Source organism: Aulonocara sp. 'chitande type north' Nkhata Bay, linkage group LG2 (genome assembly GCF_057382095.1).
Source record: "Aulonocara sp. 'chitande type north' Nkhata Bay isolate Kocher_YH1m ecotype deep benthic linkage group LG2, A_spYH_male_GT1.1, whole genome shotgun sequence".
In the NCBI taxonomy this organism is placed as follows: Eukaryota; Metazoa; Chordata; class Actinopteri; order Cichliformes; family Cichlidae; genus Aulonocara; species Aulonocara sp. 'chitande type north' Nkhata Bay.
The window spans coordinates 17,741,531-17,754,888 of record NC_141345.1 but is presented as its reverse complement, the minus strand read 5'-3'; the positions used below and the strand labels follow the sequence as shown (position 1 = coordinate 17,754,888).

The 13,358-nt window shown below is 41.8% G+C and overlaps 1 protein-coding gene across 2 annotated transcripts in view; it reads left to right on the top strand.

Annotated features, from left to right (window-relative positions):
* The window catches only part of nrg2b (neuregulin 2b), an 80,448-nt gene extending 68,083 nt beyond the window's left edge, over positions 1 to 12,365 (top strand). For both annotated transcript variants that reach the window (XM_086306631.1, XM_086306624.1), the window contains 6 exons: positions 1,438 to 1,540; positions 3,321 to 3,450; positions 4,319 to 4,446; positions 6,085 to 6,300; positions 7,647 to 7,830; positions 9,010 to 12,365. In XM_086306631.1, coding sequence (XP_086162757.1) covers positions 1,438 to 1,540; positions 3,321 to 3,450; positions 4,319 to 4,446; positions 6,085 to 6,300; positions 7,647 to 7,830; positions 9,010 to 9,486 — 1,238 coding nt within the window. In that variant the 3' untranslated portion in view covers positions 9,487 to 12,365. The remainder of the gene's footprint in view (positions 1 to 1,437; positions 1,541 to 3,320; positions 3,451 to 4,318; positions 4,447 to 6,084; positions 6,301 to 7,646; positions 7,831 to 9,009) is intronic.
* Positions 12,366 to 13,358: the final 993 nt, after the last annotated feature.

Here is a 13,358-nt window from a genome sequence, read left to right as displayed (position 1 = left end):
AGAACCCCAAAGCGCTTTACACTACATCTACACCCATTCACACACACATTCACACACTGGTACAGCTACATTGTAGCCACAGCTGCCCTGGGGCGCACTGACACTGATTTAGGTTGATGAAAACAAAAAGTTACTGTTAGTTACTGTTAATTTGGCCGTAACTAACAATGCAGTGACCTCGATAATCCAGTTAGTTGATAAGGGGACAAAGTCAGGTCAGTCTTTGGTTCCCGCAGGCCTCTTTCTTCTCCTGGGCCTTTTTCCTGGACACGCCCCTGCTCCCCTTGCAGCCTCTTTCCTTTCCCTCTGTGTATTTCCTTCTGCTTCCTCCTTTTTCACCACTTTGCTTTTCCTGCTTTTATTCCCTCTCTCTTCCCTCTCACGTTCTGTTTATTTGTTGCACTGTGTTTTGTGCTTTTCGTTCTGACACAGAGTGTTACACCGCAGCAGCCCCCAGAATCTGAATTGGATTCACTACAAGATTCACGCGCCATCACCATATTGTGTTATGAACTAAATAAAGTTTAATGTGATCCACGGGGACTTCCACACCTGTACTGTTGAGTCCGTTTAAATTGAAATTGGTTACTTTCCCAATGTACAAGAACTCTTGCAGGAGATTTGCACGTTAAAGAAACAGTATAGTCGTTCACAGTTTTTCCCAAGAATATGAGCTATGAATTAGATTATTGTAAAATTGTAAAATAACAAAATAAACACCATAACACCATGGGTGCTATTTAAACCTTTTTCTTTGATAAAAATGTTTCGCTTTTTAGCTTCAACTTAAGGTTAAGGTGGTAAATTGTGACATCGCTGTTGGGCTGTAATAGGTCACACCACCAGAGGGCAGCAAAACATTCAATCTGGTGTCAACTTGTTTTAATTCAAAAAATCCTGTGTTTGTGATGCTGATGGCGAGCTATGTGAATACCAAACTTTCATCTGGTTCTCGGGCCGCTGTGGTGTTAACCCTGATTTTTTTTTCCCCCATCTTGACAACTTGTCTCGTGTGACTCCATTCATACAGGCATGGCATCAGATCTTTTCCAGTGCCATCTGTGGCATTACATCCCCATGGCCATTACAAACTTGTTTAAGACAGCAGGAAGTCTGTGCCAGGTTGTAGGTTTACATCTCAGCTTTTCCTCATGATAGTCGTGAGACTGTATAATTACTCCTCTTTGTTGTGTAGTACTGTGTGACTGCAAGAACGTTAAAAGTCCAAGGCATGTGATTTGATAGAACAGAGACAGCACAGGGACACGATGACAGCAGATCATAGTGAGGACAACAGTTTCTTTAGTTGCCATAGATGGGATAGTGCTCATGCTGTATGTGTGTGTGTGTGTGTGCGCGTGTGTGCGTGTGTATTTTTGGTATGGTAAAATGTGCGTTTGAATGTGTGTGTATGTGTTTGCATATTTGCATCCACAGAGGCTGAGGAGCTCTACCAGAGGCGGGTGCTGACGATCACAGGCATCTGTGTGGCGTTGTTAGTGGTTGGCATCGTTTGTGTGGTGGCCTACTGCAAAACAAAGTATGTCTTTGAAGCAAAAAGAAACAATTCCACCGTATACAAAAGACTCAAAACCTTTGAATTAACCCTTAAGTTAAAAGCAAAAGTGCCATTACAAAGACCTAAAAGTACTCTATTACAATCAGAAGCCTTATATTGCATGCATGTTAAGTAACTTTGACTGAAAGCATTTGTTCTGCAGAAATTGTCCTCTGGAACTGAAATATTATTAATTAAGACATTATTAGAGTGCTCTATTTAAAGAAAAAAAGAAGCTGCATCTTTATTTGTGAAAAATTTGTACTGTGCAAAAATCTCAAACCACTGTATTCTGCTAGGAAAAATAAGTGCTGCGATTTTCTAAAACATTTGCAAAATTAAACGTAAATGCAGTGCATAAGACAAAAAGAAATCCCAATGCGCTTAAAAGCCAATATTTGATATTACCACCTTAATTTAAGTAGTCTTCAGGAATAGTTCTCCAAGCTTCTTGAAGGACATTCAAAGCTCTTCTTTGGATGTTTCTGACTTTTGCTACATTCTCTGTCAAGATGGTCCCACACTGCTTCAGTAAAGTTGAGGTCTGGGCTCTGGGGAGGCCAATCCATGCCTGACAGTGTTTCATTGTGTGTTTTTTATCCACTATGCTTTTACTATACTAGCAGTGTATTCAGGATCATTAACATGTGGAAAAATGAAGCCATTTCTAATCAGATGATTTCCCAATGGTATTGCATAATGGATGATAATGGTGTTCATACTTCCAGCAGTTATGACATGATTCCCAACACCACCGACTGAAATGCAGCCGACACTAAGACAGAGCCTCCACCGTGTTTTACAGATAACTCTAGACACTCACTGTCGTCCCGCTCTACTGACGTCTTCCATATAGGATACATTTGACAATCATTTGAACCAACAGTTTCAAGTTTGGCTTCATGATTCCATCACACCTGTTGCCACTGATCCTCAGTCCAGCTCTTATGTAATTTTCGGACTTTATCCGTTTCACCTTGTTTTCCTTCCTTAATGGCTTCTTGACAGCAAGTCTTCCACTGAGACCGTTTCTGAATGGTGAAGGGCCTGTTTCTTAAGGACGTGACTTTCACATACTGTCCATAATATAGATGTTGTTTTAGGCTTGCTATTTTGTGTTTTGCCCTTTACTTGTCTAGTTTCCTCAAATTTTTCATGGACACTTTTTTAGCAAACAGATGTATTAAAATTAAGTTTTTGGTGAAAAAGATTATTTTAAATTGGTCAGACTTGATCTTTTGCATAGATTCAACTAAAGAAATAAGAACGTGATTTCGTTTTGTGACAGCCTGTTTGTAACAAAGAGCGTAGAGATACAATTTAAAGTTAGTTTTTTTGCTAAGTTCTCTGTTATGTGGAAACAAAAATAAATGAAAAAGCAGCCAATGTTTGAAGAAAAACTTTGAAAAACCACGAGAAAGCTTGGAGAACATTTGCTCAAATCTATTTTTTTAAATGACTAAACTACTTAGACTTTTGCACAGTACCATATTTGAACATTGTCATCTAAATAACATGATTGGCGGAAGGCATCTTGAAACTGCTACCATCTTATAGACCAAAAAAACGCTTTTGTGCAGGCATCTTACATTGACTGTAAGTACAATAGTAATATATAAATACATTTAATTCACATTTTGCCAGCTAAATTCTATTGACTCATGTTCTACCACGTCCCCTCACATATTTTGAATTCAGTAGTAAGAGAGGACATCGGTTTGGTAGATCTCTTATTGTTCCTTCATCATCACCACCCGTCCAGGAAGCAGAGGAAGAAGATGCAGAGTCACCTACACCAAAACCAGAATCAGTGTGTGGAGCAGCCAAACCGCATGTTGGCTAATGGGCCAAATCATCCTGGCCCTGGTCCTGAGGAGATCCCCATGGTTGACGTGAGTCCAAACAATAATAACACTCAGCTGAGTGGAGCCCTAATTTTAGTTTGTTTTTGCAAATTATCATTACTTTCAGAGAAGCTGTTTAAGCTTAACTCATTCACTGCCATTGACGTCTATAGCCGTCAATTGCAGTGTATGAGTCAATGGGTTTAACTCATTCACTGCCAATGGCTGGCAGTGAATGAGTTAAGTTGAAACCAGAGTGTTTGCAACTGTAACAAATTGATTTCATTTGACTTTTTGCTGTGCGATTCAACAGCAATTAATTTACAAGCATAGCTACTGATCTGATATAGCATAAAAATCCACTATATCAAAGCCCCGCAGCATTTATTAAAATAAAACCAGATATATCAGTGCTTTTAATTAAATATACCCATCCCAGAAATAGGATTTGGGTGTCAAGAAGTCCAGAAAACCCTCACATATTCATTAATGCTAATGACCGACCGAAGAGGAAAAAGACAGGAGGACTGGATGTTCAGAAACCAACAGAGACTCAGCTGGTTCATGTTCCTGCTGGAGTTTTTTTTTAGCTTCGTGACTTCGATTTAAAACTTGAGTTAAGGCCTGCCTTCAGCAAAGTGTTTATGTGAGTAAAACGGTGATTCACTGACTACATGGGGAAATTTTGGTGTCACGCAGCTAGCTACATGTTAAAGAGAGGGCAGAAAACACCTAGCATCCTGGTGGAGATACAATAGGCATGAGTCAGCATAAACGTAAAGCTGAAAACAGTGAAGAGGAAAGAGCAGAACGCCCTGATGTAGTTACATTTAAAATTCCCTGTCCATATGTTTGTTTTTGCTTTGATTTGAAGGTAACAAAACAATCAAACGCCTTTTATGTTTTATTTTTTCAGTACATCTCCAAGAGCATCCCTACGACCGAGTGCGTGATCAGCCACGGAGCCGAGGGTGCAGGCAACTATGCAGGCAGTCGAATGTCGACCCGCTCCCACCACTCTACCACTGCCTCACATGCCTCCAGGTACACACACTGCAGTCAGGATGGACACATAATCCAAGCAAAAGAACAGGTCTCCTAATCCTTAGTCTTTGTCCACTTGGAGCACATTTTATCTTTGAGCTGTTGCAGACATTCTTGTAAACACCAAACAGATAAAGGTGGGCAGCATACTAAAACAATGTTCACACAATTCAACCCTCAGTCAAAATAATCGGATTGTTATTGGTCTGTGACTACTACATCTGGGAAATCCACTGGGGGCTGTCGTACGTACTTTACAGTGCATAACAAATTTAATAGAACATCATCGAGTGTAAGGTTCATGCCGCAGTTGCACTAATTTAACATTATTGGTTAATTACCAGAATCATTTTTTCTGTAATGGTTGATCCACCAGTTTGTGCAAGCTCTTTAATCGACACGATCACTTTAATGCTAAGATAGAATTATTGTTGTTATCCATGAATTTCAAGATTGACTGTTTTACAGTAAATGAGGAGAAGCACATTTTATTTTTAAGATTAAGATACCAAATTACAGATATATGCAATTGTTCCTACTTAACAGAAAAATGAGTTTTAGTGGTTGAATGTCACGTTTGATTTATTTTCTGATTTAAGTGTCAAAGTTTGGGTATAAAAATTGTATTTTTTCACAGGTTTTTGACAGATTTCAAAAATATTTGTGTTTTCTTTTTTATGATAAAATTGTTAAGCTCTGTAAGGAACTGCAGGATGTGCATGTACCAAGTACTTACGAATACAGTGTAATTTGTTTCTCCTGTCCTTCAAAATATTCTGAAGGTACTCATTACTTATGCACATACTGAAAGGTTTTACTCCTTTATTACCTCGTACCCACAGTACCAACAGGACCTGATAAGAATCTTATATGCAATGTTTTCCGAGGATTTGCAGAAATCACGGTCTGTGTTGTATAGTTGATACGGTCAGTTTCACTTCAAATTTTACTTTTAAAGTAAATAATTTCCTGAATATAATACAATATAATACGAACGAATGTAGCAAAGGTAACAAAGGGAAAAACAAAATGTTTTTTCTTTAAATTTACTGAAGTCATAGGATATCAACTTGTGCCACTTTGAGCTCTCGCCCTCAAGCTTAAAAGTATTGTGAAGATAAGCTTCACAATACAGGTATATAAAATACAATATAAACTGTCTGTGTGACCTTATATTGCTAGAGCTAACTAAGCAAATTGCAGCTAAAACAGAAAAGATTCTCCATAGTTGCAGATTGATTAGTCACTTCACCACCAGAGGGCAGAGTAATAACTCATTAACTGAGCTCTAACTGCAACCACAGCCACTGGGCACACCCTGTGCCCCTTATCTGTGGTACTGCCTGCTGCTTTGGCCTAGCTTGGCATCCCTGCTAGATCACTGTAATAACATCCACTCCATCTGCTATGAATAGCTTTCAGTACACGGCAAGCACATATCTGCACAACAAAGTACAGCAGCTACACGGGGTAGCTTTAACCACCTTGAACACAACACAAACGAGTCCTGATGCTCTGTTTTCATGCTTAACACAGCTGACTGTTGTGTGTCGTTGGGATCAGTGTATTAACTTCAGTCTCCCTTAGTATCCCCCTTCCTCCCCGCTGCTGTCATAACCTTCTAAACTCGTCCTGCAGACACGAGGAGCACACGTGGAGCATGGAGCGAACAGAGAGTATGAACTCAGACTGCCAGTCAGGTGGGCTCTCCAGCTCTGTGGGAACCAGTAAGTGCAGCAGCCCAGCATGCATGGCGAGGAGGGCCGCCCACTGGGGCTGTACGGATGCGTCGGGACCGGGAATGCAGTACGGGGACTCCTACGATTCTCTAAGAGACTCACCTCACAGTGACAGGTAGAGAAAGTGGAAATGGTGGGCACTGTGGTTTGGAGGGAGAAGGAACTTGCTCAGTGGCTCTTAAACACTTTTTCTTGGCTGTGCTTCTTGCTACAGTAGGCCCTTTACTCTCTGGCGACACCAAGTGGCAATTAATTGCTAGGACTTTCTTTTTTTAGTCTTTTTAAGAACTATATCACCCAGACACTGTTAATAATAATGTGTAAAAAGATATAGCGGTGGTGAAGGCAATTACATTCAATTCAATTATTATTATTATTGTTATTATTATTATTATTATTATGTTTGTTGTTGTTTAGGTGATTCTACTCACCTAGTTTTGATACACAGGTGTGACATCTTTTATTTATTTTTTTCACCCATGACTTTGTAAAGAGAAGAGAAACGGGGCGACAGCAGAGTTCATCGGAACAGGAGAACCCTGAAAAAAGTTCAAAGATCAAAAACTACAACATGAAAAGCACAGACTGAGGCTGCAGTGACACTTCTCATTGTATTTAACACTCAGTTGCACTTCAGCTCTTTGCATATTTTAACTTCTCTCCTCCGCGTCTGGCTCATGGATCAACAACAGTACAAGCAAGAGTGGCCCAAGGCTCGTCATACCACACACTTACACTGCCTCTATCTGACAACAGAGCTCACTTCAGACAGACGGGCTTATCTCTGGACTAGAGCGGACAGCGAGCACACTACCTCTGCTCGACCATAAAACCAGCTTTAGCTCTGCTATAGACTGGTGACCAGTCCAGGGTGGACCTCATTCCTCTCCCTATCACAGCTGAAGTAGGCTCAAGCTTCCCCATGACCTTCATTTGGTCGGAAGAAAATGAATGGATGGATGTTAATACTGCATAATAATAAATAAGTAGTATTTCAGAATATGGGACATGGATGCACAAGTAAAGCTGAATTCAGTGAGCGGCAGGAGTCATTCAGTTCTTGTTGGAGTGAATGCACATGAGCAGTAATGTCTTTTATACTCTTGTGATTGACTAAGCAGGTTTGTTGGCACATAATGGGGGGACCTGAGCCAGTTGGTTGCTTCTGTTGTTTCTGTTTGAAGTTTTTTCCTTCCATAGTTCAAAGACTTACAGATCACAATGAGGGCTGGTTTTTGTGTGTGTTATGGTGCTTTTCAGGGAACAGACAGATGTGTGACCTCTTTCAAAATATCATGATTAAACCGATGGTGCAGCTGAGCGCCTCAATAATGCAGGAGTGCACACTTACTAAGTGCATTGTTAAAGTGAGAACATTGTGTTCACCAGATATGAGCATCTGTTAAAGGTAAAAATGCACACAGTTGTGGTTATTTTTTGTGTTTTTCTAACCTCATCCAGGTATGTGTCTGCACTGACCACGCCAGCACGCCTGTCTCCTGTGGAGTTCCACTACCCCCCGCTGCCTCCCCAGGTTCCCACTTTTCAGATCACCTCGCCCAACACAAGCCACGCCCTCTCCCTTCCACCTGCTGCTGCCGCCTACCACAGAGACGATGACCAACCGCTGTTACGGTGCCCCGATGTACGTAAGCCTATATACAATATATAGTCTATATCAAAAGCACATGTCTGTTCCCCCCAGCTTTACTGTTATTGAAGATATAAAAAATTCTTTGTTTTAAAAAAAAAATCTGTTAGTTATAAGAAGAACTTAGCATGTAACCTGCAGTCTCTGTGTGGGCATTCACTGTCCCCAAGTTCATTTTCCTTATAATGTTTGCATGTTCAGCACAAACCATATGTATAATTGATTTACCAGAAGTAAACAAGCCACCATGACTAACATATTCTCTCCCTACAGCATGTGTTTGAATGCAGGCTGTACAGAGGTGTCTTTCTTTACTTTCTGTGCACCGATACTGCTGACAACAAAGCCGAGCCAAGGCTCGTGAAGTCGCATTCAACCTTCTGTGGGGTTATTGTGAAATATAATGGTTTTTGCTGTGGCACGGACAGAATAGCATCACAAAACTAGCACACAAACAGTAACTGCTGCCTAATGTCCAAAAGTCACCAAAAGATTGATGTACTAAACAGATGGCTTTGACATAGAAGACGGCTGAGCCTGGCTCTGGTTAAAAGGGAGTTTTTTCTTCCCACTGTCACCAAGTGCTTCCTCAAAGGGGCCCTGCTGATTGTTGGTGTTTTCCTCATAATATTGTATGGTCTTTACCTTACAATATAAAATGCCTCGAGGCAGCTGTTATTGTGATTTTGTGCTATATTAACTGAACTGGATTGAAAGCCAAAGGGCCTGAAGTGCCTTAAACCTGTATTTTTTTTTTCTAATTGCCAGCAGGGGGTGACTGGTTACAAACAGAAGTGTACAAAGAAAAAGGGGCTTCATCTTTCCTGATTTATGACATCATTAAACAACTTTCTTATAGCTTTATGATCTCAGTTGCTAAAATTACGTCTTGTAAAATACAACATTAACTTAATGCTTAATGTTGTAAATTATGGTCCCCAGGTGAGTAAATTGGGAGGATATTGAAGTGTAAGTTTTAGGCCAAATCCACCTTGTGATTAGCAAGCTGCTACCATGTGAGCATGCAGTCTCTTGATATACATGGTGAAGTGTGCTCAGTTGAAGGCTTCACAGCAGGATCGCCTTCTCTTGTATGCATAGGCAGACCAACACACCAGTGGGTCAATAAATTTGTTCAGCCATTCTAAGAAATCTGTGTTTTCTCTGTTTCAGGATGGAAGTTTATACAGGCAGCCCCGACGTCCTCGACGACCCTACCTGACAGAGAGCACAGGAAGTCTACCGTCCAGCCCCTACCGGCTCCCCGATGACGAGGCTTATGAGACGACACAGGAGTATGCCTCTTCACGGGAACCCATCAGAAGCCGGCGTCGCCCGCGACGCAACCGACTCAACGGACATATCTCACAGCGCTCGGCGGGTTTACGGGACTACAGCTCACAGAGCTTCAGCCAGTCAGAAGAGGAGGAAGAGGACGAGGAGGAAGAGGATGGTCACGGGGAGAGCACGCCTTTCCTCAGTATGCAGAACATGAACATGGACCCGCCTCTAAATGTCCCGGGTTTCCGTTCGTCATCCGGTGCAGACACACGGACTCACCGCGGGCTGAGTCGGCCAGGGACGCGCAGCAACGGGCAGAGCCGCGGCTCCCAGTCGCAGCGCTCCAAGGCTGACAACATGCCCCTTTAAGACTTAACCTCCCTCCGACGCCCACCATTACACCCCCGCCACCTCCCGCCCTCTCCACTTCACACACTCCCCTTCCTCTTACACACAACCCGTGGACTAGAGACCTGCACCTAGGAGAAATATTTTTATTTTGTATAACAGACAGATATTCTAAACAAATGAAATATTTATTTTCATTTCAGCAAAAATTGTCTACTAGCTAACAGCAAAGACTTTTTTTATAACGGGGGGGAGGGGATATTTATATGTAAAGTTTTTTGATTTACAGCATTATGAGAGATGAAAAAAATAAGAGAATTACGTGCCAATTTTTTCACAAGTTAGATAAATAGAATAATATTGTGGTGCCTTTTGCTGTATGCTGAAGTTGGAGGTCCCATTGAGTTTTTGTAGCCTTTCTTATAAAGACTCCTCGTTTTTATAGAGACCAACCCTCTTCCTCCTTTTGCTTTGGTTTGTTTCTCTGATTTGGGATCTTCCTCTTTTTGAACTGTGATCTGATTATGTCATCATGCAATATTGATTCCTCCTGTGTAAAAGGTGTCTGTTTACATGAGTATGACCCACGTGATGCGCTCGTTTCACAGGGACATTTAGTCACTGACGCAACCAAGATGTGTAGGGTAGTTTCCTCGGATGAACACACATCGGTCATTTATGTCCTCGTTCGCTGCCTGTCAGTCATTTCTTGTTATTTCTGTAAAAGCAGGAACGTTGGGGAGTTGTCGAGGGAAAGTGACTCCAGATTCCTCGTGTAGGCATTCAGGGTGCTGCCATGACATTGGTGGTGGTTGTAGTGTGCGTGTACTGTATGTGTGTGTGTGTGTGTGTGTGTGTGTGCGTGCCTGTATCCATTCTGCACGCCTCATGAAGCCTCATTCGGTTGGCGCCTCTGTTCACCGTGGAGGGTGTGATCTCTGTTGTTTGACTGTCACGCTCCTCTCCATCGATCCTCACGCTGCCAGAAGCTCCATTGCACTGTAAGAACCTCCCTCCGTGAGCAGTCATTGGCCAGGGAGCTGCCGATCCAAACCGAACCTAACCAATCCAGTTGTAATCCAGCCTGACTCTGGCCTCCCGTGGACTGCCTAGCCCGCTCGTTTCCTATGCCAGCAGCTTAGAGCCGCACTGTGTCTCAGGACTTCCCCATCACATCACAGCCAAAAAGACTCAAAGCAGAGAACGCACGTCATCTCAGTCACAGTTCAGTTCGCAGGTCAGATCGACATCCCCTCACTCCCCTTCTTTTCGCCATCTATCAGGTTTCTCGCGCTTACTTGTGGCTAAAGGACGGTAAACAACGCGTTTGATTAAACTTTTGGAATCAGTAGGCGGATTCAGTTACTTTTTTTCTTTAACTCCAAGAAGTTATGTGTGCGTTTAAGTGAGCATGTGTGTAGCCGTGTTAAAAAGATGAAGTTGTGCAGAGACGGCATCTGTTTGCGCTCTGATGCAGGGGCGTAACCTTGGAATTCTGCCCCCACCACTGAAAGGTGGATCTCCCTCTGGGTTTCCCATTTTCGCTCTTTTTCCTTTTAAAAAAAAATGTGTTTGTTTTCTTTTTAAAAAAGGATATCCCACCGAAAGCTACGTGGGCTCACATTTTGCCACACTAGTGACGGTGCTGCTCCGATCGGGAAGAAGCACCATGTGCGGGTTCACATTGCTGGGAAGAGAGTTTCCGAGGCTGATTCTACCTTTTTAGTTAGCTCACACGGTTGTATATGATAATCCTGATTACTGCATCCTTGATTTGCATTCCTATACCTTTTATCAACTGAACTTTATTTGCTTGGTCACACTGACTGACTGAATGATCTGTTATGTGTGTCTCTGTCTGCCCCTTCCACCCACCACATCGCAACCTCACCGTCACGTCTTCCTCGCCCTCCTACAGAAGCAACTAGCAGACAAAGTTAAGTCCAGTGAGTAAAACCAAACAGCACACTACCAGTAGTCCGATCATGTCAGAAATTCTTCCACTGCAGATGTACATCAGGTTCTGAGACCCTTAGAGAGACCCTTTGAAGTTCACTGAGGAAAATGATACTGTGTTAGATACAATGTGTCCCGATTAGACTTCATTTCCAATATGTAGAGTTTTGTTTTCTTTCTTTTTCCCCCCACACAGGCAATGCATGGATCACAGATATAGAAATTATCCCCTCAGATTTAGGGGGAATCGTATGATATGAAAATACAATTTGGGTTCACGGCCCAGTGGTCTGGCTAGTTTTGTCTTACTATCACTGTAATCAATCTGGGATTTGCAAACGATTTGAAATTACTGCAAGTGAGGATAGTGTGCTTCTAGAGCTAGTCGAATTGTTGACAACCCCACCCTCTTTCTCCTCGACCCCACCCCACCCCTCCCCCGCGCTTCCCACCCACCTTTTTTACGAACACACGTACTTCTCTCACGCACGTACATCCATATCCACAATGAAGCACACACACTGAGCACACAGACACACAAAACCGTGCATACACAGACACACTCACACACTCTCATGTTTGTTTGTCAAGCAGTTTGTCTTTTTTACCTACCAACCTATCCTCCTCCTACTCCTCATCTTCCTCCCCTCCTCTCAACCCCAAATCCCCTGCATGTCCTAGTGGTACTGGTAGTTGGGTGCATGGAAAAAGCAGCAAGCAAATCTTTTTTTTCCACTCGGTGAAAAAAATAATAATAATAACAATAATAAAATGAAATAAAAAACGTGTCCTCATTTTAACATTCAGCAATAAATCCCCTTCTCTTCATGTCCATCATTCTTGGAATATGCTAGAAGATTTTTTGCAAGTTTTATCAAAAACATACTACTTGTAAAAGAAGAAAAATCCAAAACACCCCTTCATATGAAAAATAAAACTTTATTCCTACCATTTTTGAAACAGTCCTGTCATCTTTGTAACTGAAATACTGCGTGATTGCCTCTTTAACAAGCAGAAGGTCTGAGATGATCAGAAGCATATCCACTCTCACTGAGGTCATCTGAAGCCTAGGGCAGGAAAGAAAATAGCTGGAAACGGGGTTTGGAGCAGTTGGACCTTTCAACTCACAGAGATTACTTACACACAAACACTGACCACATTCTTTGAAACCTTAACCACGTGCATCCACAACTGTAATAGTAAGGAAAGTTTTCATTACTACTAAAGGTTTAACTGTTCTAAAGGAGCAAGGAGCTAAACGATCACATCTTCAGTCTGTTACCAGAATATCAGATGATTATTGTGTATTTAAGCTCTCAGTTTTTAATTAATCGGGTATGCCGACACTATTCACAGCCCACATTATGACATGAACAACTAATAATGTCCATTATTATCTAATTTACAGTTGATCGAGAACAAGCTAGGTTTCTGAAACGTTTGGAAGCCGGGAACCAAAAGTTACTTACTGTGGACCAAAGGGTCCTAACACTAACATACAGCACACATTTACAACCATTTGTACTCTTAGCTGCAGCTGAAACTGTTTGTAAGACTTTGCCTAAATACTTCAAATACTTGAGGCACAATGTGTCACAATCCTGCGGAGGTTTTTACGGGATCAGAGATAACAAGGGAAGGAATAAAAAGGAAAATATGCACTCTTTATAAGAATATTATCTAGAATATTACAACACAACCTTGATTTGTGAGCTCTTTGGCTTAAGAGCTGTGAGCCCGGCTGGGATGTTCAGATAAACAGGTATTTTGATTCAGATTCATGTTGATGGTGATGACACACATTTTCACACAAAGAAACAGAAAACATCCCATCTTATGCATATAATTTGCTACTATGTACATGTAGGGATGTAAGACAGAGAGGAGCCACAGTTTATGCCTCCAAACTGCTACAAACACTGAGGAGGGAGCGTTTA